This window comes from Otolemur garnettii, unplaced genomic scaffold (assembly GCF_000181295.1).
Source record: "Otolemur garnettii isolate 467f Iridium unplaced genomic scaffold, OtoGar3 scaffold00024, whole genome shotgun sequence".
Classification (NCBI taxonomy): domain Eukaryota; kingdom Metazoa; phylum Chordata; class Mammalia; order Primates; family Galagidae; genus Otolemur; species Otolemur garnettii.
The window spans coordinates 19,879,292-19,896,116 of NW_003852419.1; the positions used below are offsets into that span (position 1 = coordinate 19,879,292).

Genomic DNA, 16,825 nt, shown 5'->3' on the forward strand with positions numbered 1-16,825 from the left:
TGTTTATTTTTTGGGTTTTTTTTTTTTTTTTTTTTTTGAGACAGTCTTATTATATCACCCTGGGGTTGAGTGCTATGGCATCATAGTTCACAGCAACCTCAAACTCCTGGTCTTAAGTGCTCCTCTTGCCTCAGCCTCCCCAGTAGCTGGGACTACAGGCAGGTACCCCAATGCCTGGCTACTTTTTATAGAGGTGGGGTCTTGTTCAGGCTGGTTTTGAACTCCTGAGCTCAAGCAATCCATCTACCTTGCCTCAGCCTCCTATGTTGCTTAGGATTATAAGCATGAGCCACCCCACTCTCCCTCCAGTGTTCTCTTTAAATATATAACTATTAGAGTCTTTGGAATAGTGGTTTTTGTTAGAAATAATTTATTTTCTATTGACTAAAAACTTGCATGCTCAAGTAACAAAAGTACCTGGGAAAGAAAAAACTGTGTTAAAGTTTTTCAGATGGGTCTTTCTTTGCTTTACAGGTTCAGTTTTCCTCTTACATTAATTTTGTTTTTATGGGCTTTAATTTTCCTCTTATGTTTATATGCCTCAGTGACCCCTTTAGAAACATTAAATGTACTTGTTAGCTTTTGTATGAAACAGTATTATCCTAAATCCTCCTTTGTTGACTGTTCTATCATCTTCATATCATATTTTATAGGTTGTATACTTTTCTGTTTGGGGCTTTGTAACTGGTAAATTTGCTTAGATTAATTTTTGCAATCCTCTTCCTGAAAGTAAAAATAAAAATCTTACTTCCATTGACCAGTTTTTTTAGTTTTTTAGCATTCAGCCTTGATATTTGTTAATGAAAATATTGTGTAGAAAATCTTTGTGCTCCCTCTTTTCCTACAGAGAAAAGAAAATGCCTCATTTATGTTGGAATAAAGATTTTAAATAAATTTTATCATGGTATTACAAAAGAAACGCAGTTTACTGAATCTGTTATCTAATATGGGCTGTTTTAAAATACATTTTAGTGTTGACTTATTATAATTTTGTGAATTTTCTTTTACATTTTATCGTTGCTTCATCATAATGTATAGAATTTCAACCCAGAAATTTTTTATCTTATTATAAAGGCAAAAAAGTGTTTTCTGGGCTAGCAGGGGTATCCAACCTTTTTGTTCTCTGCCATATATACATTGGGCCACACATTAAATACACATACACTAACAAGAGCTGATGAGCAAAAAAAAAAGTCCATCTATAACTTTCATGATATCTGCCACCACAGATAAGCAAAAAAGTCCTCACATAATTGGCATACATCCCATTGGCTGCAGGTTATACACTCCTGCTGTGATTAAGGGATGGTTTCACTTGAAAATGTAAGATTTTAATATATGTCAATCATGAATTTTTAATAGATTAAGTTATTTGAAATTTCACTTATGAAACAACTATAATTTTCTTGATTATTTTATTCATTTATTTATTTATTTTGAGACAGCAAACTCCTGGACTCAAGTGATCCTCTTTCCTCAGCCTCCTGAGTAGCTGGGACTACGTGTGCCTGCCACAGTGCCTAGCTAGTTTTTCTGTTTTTAGTAGAGATGAGGTCTTGCTCTCATTCAAGCTGGTCTTGAATTGCTGAGCTCAAGTAACCTACCCATTTCCACCTCTCAGCATGCTAGGATTATAGGCATGAGCCACCACGTCTGACTTTATTGATAATTTTAATTAGCAATTTCTGCCTTCCTCCCTCAGAATATTTTGTTAGCATTGCATGACATAATTAAAATTATTTTTATTTATTTATTTAGTTAATTAGTTTTAGAGACGGGGTCTTAATCCTATCACTCAGGCTATAGTATAGTGGCATGATCATAGCTCACAGTAGCCTCAAACTCCTGGACTCAAGTGAACCTCCTACCTCAGCCTCCCATGTAGTTGGCACTATAGGCATACACCAGCACACCCAGATAATTTTCTTTATTTTTTGTAGAAATGGGGCTTCACTACATTGCCCCGGGTGGTCTTGAACCCCTAGCCTCAGGCAGTCCTCACATTTCGGCCTCCCAAAGTGCTAGGATGACAGGCATGTACCACCATACCCAACCTAAAATTACTTTTTATTTTTTCTGAGACAGGGTCTGATTATGTTGCCCTTGGTACAGTGCCATGGCATCACAGCTCACAGCAATCTCAAACTCTTAGGCTTAAGCAATTCTCTTGCCTCGGCCTCCCAAGTAGGTGGGAGCCACAACGCCCAGCTATTTTTTTGTTGCAGTTGTGATTATTGTTTAGTTGGCCCGGGCCAGGTTCAAACCCACAAGCCTTGGTGTATGTGGCTGGTACCCTACTGAGTTATGGGTGCCAAGCCCTAAAATTACTTTTGATATACCAGGATTATTAAATTTCTGAAACTGTTCCTCAGTTTAGAAAAAAATATTTACTTCTGTTATTATTGGCAAATTGTAACAATTTTATTACACATTCTAGTTTTGTTTTAAAATATTATTACATGTAAACAAAAAATTGTGTTAAGTACTTCATAAGTATTGTTGGCAGACCTAATACTATTATAGTATTTTTTGTGTTGGGAGTCAGAGTTTTATTTTTAATAGTACCTCTTATTTCAAATTGAAATTTGAAATAATAAAATTCAGAAGAATTTACTGTAATGTGTCTATCAGCTTTACTATTATGTTTTTAAGATAGTGTTTTTAACTTGAGAATCTTTGTGTTATTAGAGTGTTGTTTGGATCTAAGTTATATTGGAAAATTAATCTTGTAGTATACAAAAACCTGCTCTTTGAAAACTTTTAAAAAACAAGTTAAGCAGTGTGTAGGTATATTTTAATATTGTCCAGAATGAATTTTCAGATCCCTAAGTGATTTGTGCTTTTATAAGTACCAGAGACTATTTCAAATTTTAAACCATTCTTTTAAAAACCCAAATTTATTATGTGTCATTTTGGGATGGCAAGCTGGATTAGTGATATAAAGCAAGCAATAATATAACATGTCTAAGGAAGTTAAAATTTCCAAAATAGATGTTCTATAATACTATTATTATTACTTAGAGACTCCAAAAGCTCTCAAGAAACATTAATGATCCAAAGGCATCATTTTGAGAGCACTATTCCTAGAGAAGCAGAGAGAGATCATATATATCACAGCCTCTGAACTTCAAGGTTCTTTAGCCCCTCTAAAATATATTTTTGTTTCATTGTTCCTTTATATTTTCTCAGCCCCATAGAGTTTATTATTTTAAGATTCTGTATTTTTAAAGTATTAAAAATAGAAGAAAATATTATATAGTATTAATTTAATTTAATCTCTTTTGTTCTTGTTTTATAGAACCAAACACTGAAACAGCTTCACCTAAACAACCAGAAGAGTCTCTTTATAATAACAGCTATAATCCTTTTCAAGAGGTACAGACTCCACAATATTCAAACCCATTTGATGAGCCAGAAACTTTTTTAACTATAAAGGATTCTCCTCCCCAGTCTACAAAAAGAAAAAATGTAAGACCTGTGGACATGAGCAAGTATCTCTATGCTGATAGTTCTAAAACTGAAGAAGAAGAGTTGGATGAGTAAGTACATTTCATTTTGCTATCAACATAGGTCAGTCTTTTTGTTAACTAAAGTTGAGATTCTTCTGCACTATACTTTTTTTTTGGAGACAGAGTCTCACCATGTTACCCTACATAGAGTGCCATGGCACCATAGCTCATAGCAACTTCAAGCGCCTGGGTTTAAGCAATTTTTGTGCCTCAGCCTCCCAAGTAGTTGGGACTATAGGTGCCTACCATAATGCCCGGCTTTTTTTATTGCTGTTATAGTTGTCGTTGTTTAGCTGGCCTGGGCCGGGTTTGAACCTGCCACCCTTGGTGCATGTGGCTGGCGCCGTAACAACTATGCTACGGGCGCTGAGCCTGCACTATACTTTTTGATGTGTGAAAAGGTTAATATATAGTTTATAAGTTAGTATCTAACTCATCCTGAATTTTTATAGTCTTAAGCTTTATTTTCCCACCCCCTTGCAGGAGGGTGAGTGCACCATAGACTACCAAATGAAGGAGATATATTTCTAGAATCTCTATTGGAATTCCAATTGTGTCTTCTTACAGAAATCATGTAATAAATGGTATTTCAGTGTTTTTAATTGACCTCTGTGGGTATCACATTTTAGTTCTGTTGTAGGTCTATTGGGGGAACCAAGTAATCATTTATAATACTGATTAATGAGAAGATTTGTTCCAATGCTAAACTATGAGATCATAACATTTCTAAATTAGGATTATTATAAACTCAGCATATATAAACAGTGGGATTAGGGCTACCATTTTGCTCAGATCTCAGGTGGGAATAAAAAGGGGATATGTTTATATTGTAATCTGGAGTTATACATCACACAACCTATGTGGCTATAAACCATAGCCCTAAATGGGTTTAGAAAGCAACAACAGACTTGGTGTGATGGCTCATGTCTGTAATCCTAGCACTCTGAGAGGCTGAAGCAGGAGGATTGTTGTGGAGAGGCTGAAGCAGGAGGATTGTTGTGGCCAGGAGTTCAAGACCAGTCTGAGCAAGAGTGAGACCCCATCTCTGCAATAAAATAGAAAAATTAGCCAGGTGTGGTGGTTCATGCTTGTAGTCCCAACTACTTGGGAGGGTGAAGCAAGAGAATGGCTTAAGCACAGGAGTTTGAGGTTATGGTGAGCTCTGATGACCCGACTGCACTCTAGCCTAGGTGACAGAGCAAGAATCTGTCTCTAAAAAATAAATTAATTAAAACAAATGAAAAGTAACAACAGCTCTAGCTGCCATCTTGTGTCCACATGTGTGTGTACCTAAATTTAACTGGTCTACCCAAGACCCCCTAAGCACCAACCCTAGTCCTCCACACAGCCCCCTATATGCTCCTACAAGATGAAAGAAACCAGGACAAACTTACCACACTGCAGGCATAAGTATGCATTGGTGGGAAAGGAACTGCTCGCAGAAAGAAGGTGGTTCATAGAACAGCTACAGCAGGTGATAAACACTTCCGTTCTTCTTAAAGAAGTTAGGAGTAAATAACATCTCTAATATTGAAGAGATGAATATGTTTACAAACCAAGGAACAGTGATCCACTTTAACAACCCGGAAGGTCAGGCATCTCTGGTAGCAGACACTTTGACCATTACAGGCCATGCAGAGACAAAACAGCTGACAGAAATGCTATCTATCATCTTAAACCAACTTGGTGTAGACAGTCTGACTAGCTTGAGGAGACTAGCTGATGCTCTGCCTGAACAATAGTGAATTGAAAAGCATCACTTGCTACTGGAGAGGATGATGATGATGAAGTTCCAGATCTTACAGAGAATTTTGATGAGGCTTCCAAGTATGAGGCAAATTGAATTGAGTCAACTTCTGAGGATGAAACTTGAAGAAGTTACTGGGAGCTGCTATTTTATATTATGACTACTTAAAAAAATGTTTTTCTTTATGGATCTAATAAAATCTAGGTCTCTAATATTTTTAAGCCCAAGACCCTTGGACATTGTAGCTCTTTTTGGCTTTTGCTTATACATAATTCATTCTTTATAGTTAATTAAGCTGAAGAAGCCTGGGAATACAGTTTGAAAGAAAGGTTGATAAAGTTCTTTGGTTAATAAAAATTTTAAAAAGGAACAACAAAGCTTCTACTTCAGGTATGATGGAGTAACACAGGCTGGATTTAGACTCTTGGCTTAAATAACTAAAAAAAAAAAATACTGTGGTTTCTAGAAGTTGAATATAAACAGCACAGGACAGTGATCCCTGAAAGAACAGAACAAAAATGAGCCCTACAATTTTCCAACTTTATTTATGGGAAAGAGTTTTTTAGTGTATTTCAGGGAAAAAAGAACTCCAAATAGTCCCCACTTATCTCCCAACAGAGTTTGGATGTTAGGTGTACTGAGGTGGCTAAAATTTGTGGACAGAGTACCTGAAAGGAGAGAGCTACTCATGGAGCGAGTTTCATAGATTTGTAGAAAGTTCCTCTTAGATCTTTCACCGGTTATTGATCAGAGCATGTGTGCAAGGAAATCATCAAGGACAGGGAAGCAAACAAAACAGTTGCTCGAATTTGCTCAGGAACAAGAACAGTTTGTGTTCCTACCAATCAAAGAAGATTTAGTAATACATGGAACATTAAGAAGAGTCCTCAGGCTCGGCGCCTGTGGCTGAACTGGCTACAGCACCAGCCACATACACCAGAGCTGGTGGGTTCGAATCCAGCCCCAGCCTGCCAAACAACAATGACGACTACGACCAAAAAATGGCCTGGCATTGTGGCAGGCGCCTGTAGTCCCATCTACTTGGGAGGCTGAGGCAAGAGAATCACTTAAGCCCAGGAGATGGAGGTTGTTGCGAGCTGTGATGCAACAGCACTCTACCAGGGAGACAGCTTGAGGGTCTGTCTCAAAAAAAAAAAAAAAAAAAGAAGAGTCCTCAGAAGTGTTGCCTCAGTAGTGGAGCCCAGTTAGCCCTAGACTAAAGGTTGTTATGAGCCTGCCTAACAAAGTTTAAAGGCAAGACTCAAAAGAATCAAAGTATTATAATTTTTAAGTAACTTAACTGCATTCTTCATGAAGCCCCAAAAATGGCCATAGAAATACCAAATAATTCAGCACCCAAAACATAAAATTCACACTTGACAGCCAATCAAAAATTTATCAGGCATGGAAAGAAACAAGAAAATCTGACCCATGAGAAGGAAACGTAAGCATTAGATGTAGGTGTAGAAATGGGACAGACAATAAAATTAATAGACCAACGTGGTAAAATAACTTTTATAAATACATAGAACCTCTGTAGTTGACCTGATTTTCATAGACTGCCATGTATGTATCAGTATAGTAGGCCTAGTTCCGTATGTTGACCACTTGTATATGTTGACTAGTTTTTTACAGTTCTTTGGGTGGTCAATTTACAGAAAGAGGTTCTACTATATATTCTAGATGTTCAGGAAGGTAGAATAAAAACATTAGCATGGATGATACTTTAAAAATCCAAATCCAATTTATAGGGATAAGAAATACAAAATCTAAGGTGAAACATATACTATATGGTATTAAGCTCCATATTAGATACTATAGAAGGAAATATTAGTGAACTTAAAGACATAGCAATGGTAACTATCCAGGATGGGGGAGGGAACTATGCAGATTGAAATGGGGAAGGTGGCATGGTGGCTCATGCCTGTAATCCTAGCATTCTGGGAGGCTTAGGTGGGTGGATTGCTTGAGCTTAGGAGTTCAAGACTAAACTGAGAAAGAGCAAGATCCCATCTCTACTAAAAATATAAAAATTAGCTGGGTGTTGTGGTACACGCCTGTAGTCCTAGCTACCTAGCTACTTGGAAGGCAGAGACAGAAGGATCTCTTGAGCCCAGGAGTGTGAAGTTGCTGTGAGCTAGGCTAAGGCCGGTGCACTCCAGTCTGGGCAACAGAGTACGACTTTGTGCGGGGGTAGGAAACGAACAGAGGATCAGTGACCTGTGGAATAATTTGAAGTGGCCTAATACATAATTGGAGTTTCAGAAGGAAAGAAGAGAAAGTGAAGGTGGCTGAAAAATATTTGAAGAAATAATGGCCAAAAGTTTTAGAAATTAAAAATGTATATAGACTTACAGGTTCAAGAAGTTAATGAACCCCAAGCACCAAAAACAGGCAGATCATAGCAAGGCTTATAAACAAAAACAATGAAAACAGAAAACACTGAGTGATAGTTTAAAAGAAGATACCAAACAGCAAAAACCTGTCAGTACAAATTTCTAATACCAGCCTCCCCCCCCAAAAAAAAGAAAGGCAAAATAATGGGATTTTTCAGACATCCAAAAGCTGAAAGAATTCCTTACTATCAGATTTGCTCTGGGAAAGAATGTTTAAAAAGAAATACTTCACGGCTCAGCGCCAGTGGCTCAAGCGGCTAAGACACCAGCCACATACACCTAAGGTGGCAGGTTTGAATCCAGCCCGGACCACCAAACAACAATAATGGCTGCAACCAAAAAAAAAATAGCCGGATGTTGTGGCGGGCGCCTGTGGTCCCAGCTACTTGGGAGGTGGAGGCAGGAGACTCGCTTGAGCCCAGGAGTTGGAGGTTGCTGTGAGCAGTGAAGCCATGGCACTCTACCCAGGGTGACAGCTTGAGGCTCTGTCTCACAAAAAAAAAAAAAGAAAGAAAGAAATACTTCAGGCAAGAAGAAAATGACACTACTTGGAAATTTGTATCTACACAAAGGAACAACAAGCATAGAAAATGGCAAATGTATTTGTATATATACTCATCTTATTTTCAAAAATCTCTTTAAAAGATGATTATTTAAATCTTTAATAGTATATTCTGGGTTATATAACATTGTAGAAATAAAATGTATGATAGTAGTAGTATGAAGGCTAAGAATGGAGAAATGGAAGGAAGACTGCTTTTTTCAGAGATGTTATAATTGTCTATGTAGAAAATCATAAGAAATCTTCAAAAAAGCTATTAAAACTAAAAAGTATATTTAACAAAGTTATAGAATACAAGATCAGCATGCAAATTCAATTGTATTTCTCTATAGTAACAATGAACAGTAAGGAATGGACATTTTAAAAATATTTGAGTTTCCAGTGAGCTATGATGATACCACTGTACTCTTGCCAGGGCAACAGAATGAGACTCTATCAAAATAAGAGGAAGAATGTGGAGCCACTGGAACTCTATAGAACTCTCAAGAGTTCTAAGTGGTACAGCCAACTCAGAAAACAGCTTGGCAGTCTCTAAAATAGCTAAACATACACCTATCATTTGACCTAGACATTCTATTCCTAAGTATTCACCCAAGAAAAACAAAGACATACAGTCTACTAAAAGACTTCTATTAATACACAAATATATATATATATACACACACACACACACACACACACACACATATATATATATATATATATATTTTTTTTTTTTTCCAGTTTTTGGCCAGGGGCTAGGTTTGAACCCACCACCTCTGGCATATGGGGCCAGCGCCCTACTCCTTGAGCCACAGGCACCACCCAATACACAAATATTTTAATAGCTTTATTTGTTATATCAAAAACTTGGGAACAACCCAAACATCCATCAACAGGCAAATGGATAACCAAATTGTGGTATATCTATATAATGGAATACTACTCAGTAATAAAGAACAAAGTATTGATATGTGTATAACTACATAGATGAACCTAGAAATCCTTACAGAGAGTGAAAGAAGCCAGACCAGAAGCAAGTACATACTGTATAATACCATTTATTGGAAACCCTAGAAAATGCAAACAGTCTATAATAATGAGAAAAAAGATCAGCTTTCTGCCCTCTCCAGAGGAGGGGTTCATATGATGTTTTGTTCTTGATTCCTGACATAATTTAAAGGGAAACTTCCACAATATCTAGTGCCTTTGATGTCCTACCAATGAAGGAGGAGGATGTCCTCAACTTCCTTACAGTAGGAACCCACTTAGATGGCACCAACCTTGACTTCCAAATGGAATAATACATCTCCAAAAGGAAAGGTGACGGCAACAGTATCATAAATCATGAGGGAAGCTTTCACCCGAAGCTGTGCCATTGTTGCCATTGTTGCCATTGTTGCCATTGAAAATCCTGCTTATGTCAGTGTCATATCCTCCAGGAATACTGGCCAGCAAGCTGTTGATGAAGTTTGCTGCTGCTGCTGCAGGAGCCACTCCTCTGGCTCATCACTTCCCTCCTGGAAACATCACTAACCAGATCAGGGACGCCTTTTGGGAGCCAGGTCTTCTAGTGGTTACTGATTCCAGGGCTGACCCCTAGCCTCTCTTAGAGGTATCTTAAGTTATCCTGGCTACCACTGCTGTGTGTAACACAGATTCTTCTCTGTGTTATGTGGACATTGCTATTCTGTGCAACAGTGAAGGAGCTCCATCAGCAGATTTGATATAGTATATACTGATCTGGGAAGTTCTGCTCATGTGTGGCACCATCTTCCTTGAACACACATGGGAGTTCATGCCTGAATTCTGCTTCTACAGAGATCCTGAAGAGACTGAAAAAGAAAATCAGACTGCTGCTGAAAAAGCTGTAACCAAGGAAGAATTTCAGGGTGAATGGACTCCTCCAGCTTTAGAGTTCACTACTAACTCAACCTGAGGTTGCAGACTGGTCTGAACGTCTACATGTGCCTGTGCTCTCTTCGTTTCAGCAGTTCCCTACTGAAGACTGCAGGGCTCAGCCTGCTTGGAAGACTGGTCTGCAGTTCCCACTGCCCTGGCCACTGAATGGGTAGGAACAACCGCTGAGTGGTCTTCAGCTTTTCTTCCACTGGCTCTTAAGGAAGATAGACATAAGGTTGATAAAAAAAGAAATATCAGTTTCTTAAAAAAAATAAATAAATAAAAAGAGAAAGCAGATCAAAAGTTGTCTAAAATCAGAGCTAGAGGGCAGAAGATTAAAAGAGCACAAAGCAAGCTTTGGGGGATAATAGAAATGTTATTTTGATTGTGGTGTTGGTTTCACACTTCTATGCATAAGTCATCAAATTTTACTTTTTAAAAAATTATTTTTTATTAAATCATAACATAAATCATTGATGCATTCATGGGGTTCAGGGCACTTAAATTGTATTTTTTAAGTATGGGTCATTTAGTATGTATCTATTATACCTAAATAAAGCTGTTTTGAAAAAAATAGCAATCCTTAACAGAAATACTATGTCATGTGAGTGGTTTCTTGGATTCTGAGGCCTTTAGGTGTCTGTGACATAAATTCAGTAATTGGATGTAGGACAGGGGAGATCTATAAAATATATAGTAATAATATAATAATATTGTAAATATAATTAATAATAATTACATGTTTACTTGCAATGTGTCTATGAGTATTTGCTTTCCTTCAAAATACATGAACTTTAGTGTATTAACATTTAAACCTGGCAAAAAGTAGTTATTCCCTTAAGGATGTAGTTAAGTAGGAAAATCTTTAAAATACAGAATATGTAGGTTGAAAGGGTACTAATAAAAAAGGCCCCTTTGTTGCATAGAAGTTAAGAATAGTTGCTTTGTGTGAAAGCAGAAATGTTATCTGTCTACTGCTTAGCTCTTATTTTGAGTGTTGTTTACTTCTTGGGGCTGCATTTTATATTGTTAATAGAGGAGAGCAACAAAGTCATTAAAGTGTCCAGAAACCACATCAAATGAAAACAATTGAGGGCCTAGGGACTGACTTGTAAAAGAAGTGATTTAAGAGAACTTTAATAACCAACTTTAAATATTAATATTTTGAGACTTTTGTTTGTAAGAGCGAGGGAGTTAACTGGTTCTATATTGCTCTAGAATTGCACTTCTTAACCTTTTCCCATATTTCAACATGTGTTATATGCTTCTTGAGTATTACTAGGTTTTGATAAAACCTTAAACAATTTTAACCTACATAAGTACCTAGAATTACATCATCATAATTATCTGATCCCAAACCCAGGTTGAGATCTCAGTACTAATTATTAACTATACAGGGGTTAAAAAGTTGGCCCAACTTGCTAAAGTTATTATATTTGTTTTCTTTGGAATAGCTAATGTGTGATCAAAATAAAATTTCTCATGGGTGGTGTAGGTGCTGAGTAATGGCCACACGCCTAGAATATTTGAATGTAAATGTAAACTTAAGTACTGGATTCAGTCATTTCAGTATGCATGCATATTACACAACACACACATACACACACCTTACTCTCTTATGAACAAATTAGAGTGACATCTAATGTTTGCTTAAACTTTCAAAATGCCTTGATAAAAACTGAAATCAAAATCACTTAGATGTTTCCATTCTTTTTCCACATGAAAGTTGCAGTCTTTACAAGTTTCCCATTAATAAGGAGCATTCTAAACTGCTCAATCATCTGAGGTTGCCATAGGGAGCCTATAAATACTCTAGTTTTTTTTTTTTTTATTATTATTATTGGAACATACACACAAGTTGTAAAGATTGCACATCAGGTATTATTTGCACATCAGGTAATACACAAGTCCATAAGGAACTCTGTTTGCGTGTTTGATATTTCTCATCTTTTCTCTCCAAAAATTTATAGTTCCAATGTCTGTAGCAGAAACCTTCCATAATTTCTTCTTACTTCAGTAATAAACTTATGACCTTTCATCAAGTGAAAAGCCTATATGACTCATCTTCCATTACCAAACTCTTCCTGTATACTCTGACATTAAACTATCACAAAAAAGATACTAAATCCTTTGATGTATAAAATACCCTTTCTTGCTGCAGTGTATCTAGAAGCACCAAGAGAAAGTATACACCCTTCACTGTTTTTTTAGTGCTCATAGTATACACTAAGGAACTTTATGGGTTTATAGTTTCCTTAGGGTTGGAGGGTATAATTTCACTATTCTAGGTTATGTAATAAAAGTGAAAACTGAAAAAGCAATAATATAATTTTCAGAACATTTATGAAGTGTTGCTGTAAGGGTCTCACGGAAAAGCAATGTCGTGAAGAAAAAGCATGCTTATTGAAATTGTGTTTTAAATAAAGGTGACCATCTGCTCACTCAGGCAAAATGGAGAGCTTCTTTATTTATTTGCAGTTGGTTTATGTAGGGAATTTTATACATGCGCACTATACAGCGTTGACTTCATTGATGTTCATTACAATCCCTCTGCACTTGTGCATTGGACATCGGTGACTTCATTAATCCATTTAAATGTCTTATGACCATCCGCCCTGTAAGTAGCTCCTCCCTAGTAATCTGATAATCTACCCAACATACACCTTTAAGCATAACCCAGTTTAACATAACTTAATGAAGAACATGTTGTCAGTTATTACTTTCTTTGTTCTTATCTGATAAAGCCTGAGGCTATGGGGGAAAGAGAGGATTTGAATGTCTGTTCTACTGACCATGCCATTTGGAGGCAGTTATTTCAAATCTTTAAGCAAAGCATAGAGAAACTTCTTGGGTATACAGGAATTTGTGTGCAAACCTCTGCTCCCCTGTAGGCCTTAAGTCAGGGAGGTTTTGCTGGATCCTTTTATAAGGAATTCTCAGGCTGGACTTCTCAAAAGCCTTTCATGAGCCCAGGTTTCATCTGTGCCATTAGATACCTGTGTGTATTGGGTAAATTCCTCTTCTCTTGAGGTCTTCTAGCACATTACCATTCCCGGACCTGTCACACACCACAGATCAGGAAAGGTTACTCCATTCCCAGACCCGTCAACAAGTGACCAAGTGACCTTTGTCACTTACCACAGATCAGGAAAGGTTACTGATGGGTATCTGGCCAGTTTTCCAAAGGGCTTTTTCATTGGCCTTATAAAGTCAACCTTAATGCCTTAACGCAGTCTGGAAATGCTGTTCCAGCCAAAGCCTTGGTCATGTTAGGCCCACAACTAACCTGACCACATGGGATTCTGCTTCAGTTTCATACAAGTATGCCTGCACAAAGTCTTTTCACTGCTCTCTCTCAAACAGCTTTTTTGGCCAGAGGCATATAGGCATTTTGCCTATAATGCAGTATTTTTTAAAGCCTCCCATACAATCATTCCTGGTATGGTTATATGTTAGTTTCACAAGGAAACCTTTCATTGAATTTAATCAAGGAAGCTACATCCCCATTTTAATAAATTTGAATTGGTTTTCCAAAGAAACACAGATTTTTAGGTGAGAGAAAAAAGCTATATATACATTTTGCTACAATATGCTTCATATTGTATTGTTTTTGCAATATATTTAAGTTAATCCTCTTTCTAACCAACTTTGGTTTTTCTTGTATAATTCATTTTCCTGGATGAATTATTCTATAAACAATAAATAATATTTAAAATTATTCTGTCCAGTTTTCCACTTCTAAATAATTGATGAATTTTCAACTCATAATAACTTAATAATATAGCTAATCTATGACTCAAGTACACAGTACAGGGATAAAAATAATTCTTATTTATTCAGATTGATATATGATATAAATAGTTCTAAAATAGATTGTTCAAATCATGTGGAATGTGAATTGTGGAATGTGGAAATTGTACTAATTCCTTAACTTCTCCTTACTTAGATTTATTTATATTTAAAATGTGCCAACCATGGTAGCTCACCCCTTTAATCCCAGCACGTTGGGAGGCTGAAGCAGGCAGATCACTTGAAGCCAAGAGTTAAGAACAGCCTGAGTAATATAGCAAGACCTCATTTCTACAAAAAATAAAAAACTTAGCTTGGAGGGCATGGTGGCACACGCCTTTAGTCATAGCGGTTTGGGAGGCTGAGGCAGAGTATTGGTTGAGCCCAGGAGATCAAATCTAGCCTGGGCAGCATAGCAACACCTTATCTCTAAAATTCAAACAAAAAATTCTAGTTTAAGAGTGCTAGAGTGAACACGTGGTCACAGTATTTTTGTATTGTGCGAGAGCAGAATTCCCTGACAGCTTATCACTAGTACTCTATCCACTGACATTGACCTTGTGCCCTTATTTGGGGAAAAAAATGTAAAATGTATTAATCAGCAAGTATATAGTGCCATTGTAGAGAAAGGAATGTGTTCACACAAGACTATCTACTGTTACAAGCACTATTCTTGTTCATTCCTTTTACTATGGCACTTTTTAAAAATTAAGGTACACTTTACATAACATAAAATTATACACTTTAGCACAGAGGCTCATGCCTGTAATCCCAATACTCTGGGAGGCCAAGGCAAGAGGATCGCTTGAGCTCAGCAGTTCAAGACCAGCCTAAGCAAGAGCAAGACACTGTCTCTGCTAAAAAATTAAAAAAAAGAAAAAAGAACTGGGCATTGTGGTGAGTGCCTGTAGTTCCAGCTACTGGGGAGGCTGAGGCAGGAAGATCACTTGAACCCAGGAGTTGAGGTTGCTGTGAGTTAGGCTGATACTACAACACTCTAGCTTAGGTGACAGAGTGAGACTCTATCTTAAAAAAAGGTACATGGTAGTGGTTTTTAGTATGTTCACTATGTTGTATTAATATCATTATCTAATACCAGAATGTTAGAACAAAAAAACCTATTCCTATTAGCGGTTAGTCTCAATTATTCCCTGCCTCCACTCTCTAGCTACCACTAATCTTCTTAATGTTTCTGTGAATTTGGCGGTTCCTGGGCATTTCTTATTAATGGAAATATTTTCTGTTTATTTTTGAAGACTAGGAAATTCACTTTAAATTGGGCATATGTGATCTAGAAAGGGAAAGATCATTCAAAACACTTTTAAAAAGCCAGGTGTGATGGGTGGCACCTGTGGCTCAAGGAGAGTGGCGTCAGACCAGGGGTGGTGGGTTCAAGCCTGGCCCTGGCCAAAACTGCAGAAAAAAAAAAAAGCTAGGTATGATGAGGCATACCTGTTATCCCAGCTACTCAGGAAGCTGAGATGGGAGGATCACTTGAGGACAGGAGTTCAAAACCAGCCTAGAAAATATAGCAAGATCCCCATTTTTAAAAGGACATTTTTTTTTTTTTTTTAAATAATTAGCTGAGCAGCATGGCTGCAGTGAGCCATGATTACATCACTGCACTCTAGCATGGACAACAGAGCAAGACTCTATCTTTGGGGAGAAAAAGATCCTTAGAAGCAGAGGCTCCTTGTCCTTGTTCTGATTTTGTACCTAACTAGTTAGTAGAGGTGCTTAGCACACTGTTTTCTCAGAAATGAGTTATATGTATCTGGAGATTCTGATTTTTTACAATACTTCTGGTGACTAAGCATGTTCCAGGGCAACTGGAGTCCCTAGCATCTCTAGTTTCAAATAGTCTCTTTTGTTTACTCTAGAATGTCATATATATTTCATTTTAAGTACCTGTCATAGTATAAAAAAAGATGAAGAAGGGCGGTGCCTGTGGCTCAGTGAGTATGGCGCTGGCCCCATATACCAAGGGTGACAGGTTCAAACCCAGCCCTGGCCAAACTGCAACAGAAAAATAGCCGGGCGTTGTGGTGGGAGCCTGTAGTCCCAGCTACTTGGGAGGCTGAGGCAAGAGAATCACCTAAGCCCAAGAGCTAGAAGTTGCTGTGAGCTGTGACTCCACTGTACTCTACTGAGGGAGATAAAGTGAGACTCTGTTTCTAAGGAAAAAAAAAAAGATGAAGAAACACAGCTCTAATTGGTTCAAGAAAATGTCCATTTTGATTGTTTCTAGTAATACAGAAATCAATTGATCTGACTCTCTTATCTACTTGTGTTTACAATCCCTATACAAGGAAGACCAATATTCAAGTGGCTAGAGGAAAGCGGTTAGAGTCAGGCAGAGAGGCATGAAGAAAAAGGGCAATATGGAAATACCTTGCTATATGTACTAGACGACATTTTATAAAAGTTATATACAAACTGAGTTTTATAAATTCAGTTAAAGTGCACTCAAGAATTACCTCTTTAAAGATGTTATGTTATTATTTCTCTGTTAAGCACAATATCCTTTTGTAACATAAATAACCCACCCTGTAACACAGTGGTTCTCAACCTTCCTCATGCCACAACCCTTTAATATAGTTAAAAGTGGTGACAACCCACAGGTTGAGAATGAGTGCTCTAACAAAATGGGGTTTAAAAAAAAAACTAGCAATATAACAAATTAATGATTATTATAGTAGCTACCATCGTATAAAATTTGGAAATTTATTATAGAGAGATTTAACCAGGAATAACTATTTAAAATGTCTCCAAATAATTTATATAACTGAATTAATTCAGTTAGATTGACATGAGTCTGTTCAGCCTTTGACATTTAACATCAAACAAATTATGAAACAAAAAAGTTTGTTTTTTCTTTTCTATTTTCTGGGGTTTAAAATTTTATTTTTATCCCATTTCTTTATATTTACCTCTCCTGAAG

At 37.0% G+C, this 16,825-nt stretch overlaps 1 protein-coding gene and 1 pseudogene across 3 annotated transcripts in view; both read left to right on the top strand.

Moving 5' to 3' along the window:
- EHBP1 (EH domain binding protein 1) overlaps positions 1 to 16,825 on the top strand; it is a 381,725-nt gene that overhangs the window by 181,473 nt on the left and 183,427 nt on the right. For all 3 annotated transcript variants that reach the window (XM_003787947.3, XM_003787948.3, XM_023512117.1), the window contains one exon: positions 3,299 to 3,539. In XM_003787947.3, the coding sequence (XP_003787995.1) occupies positions 3,299 to 3,539 (241 nt within the window). The remainder of the gene's footprint in view (positions 1 to 3,298; positions 3,540 to 16,825) is intronic.
- On the top strand, positions 4,712 to 5,478 carry LOC105886794 (annotated as a pseudogene).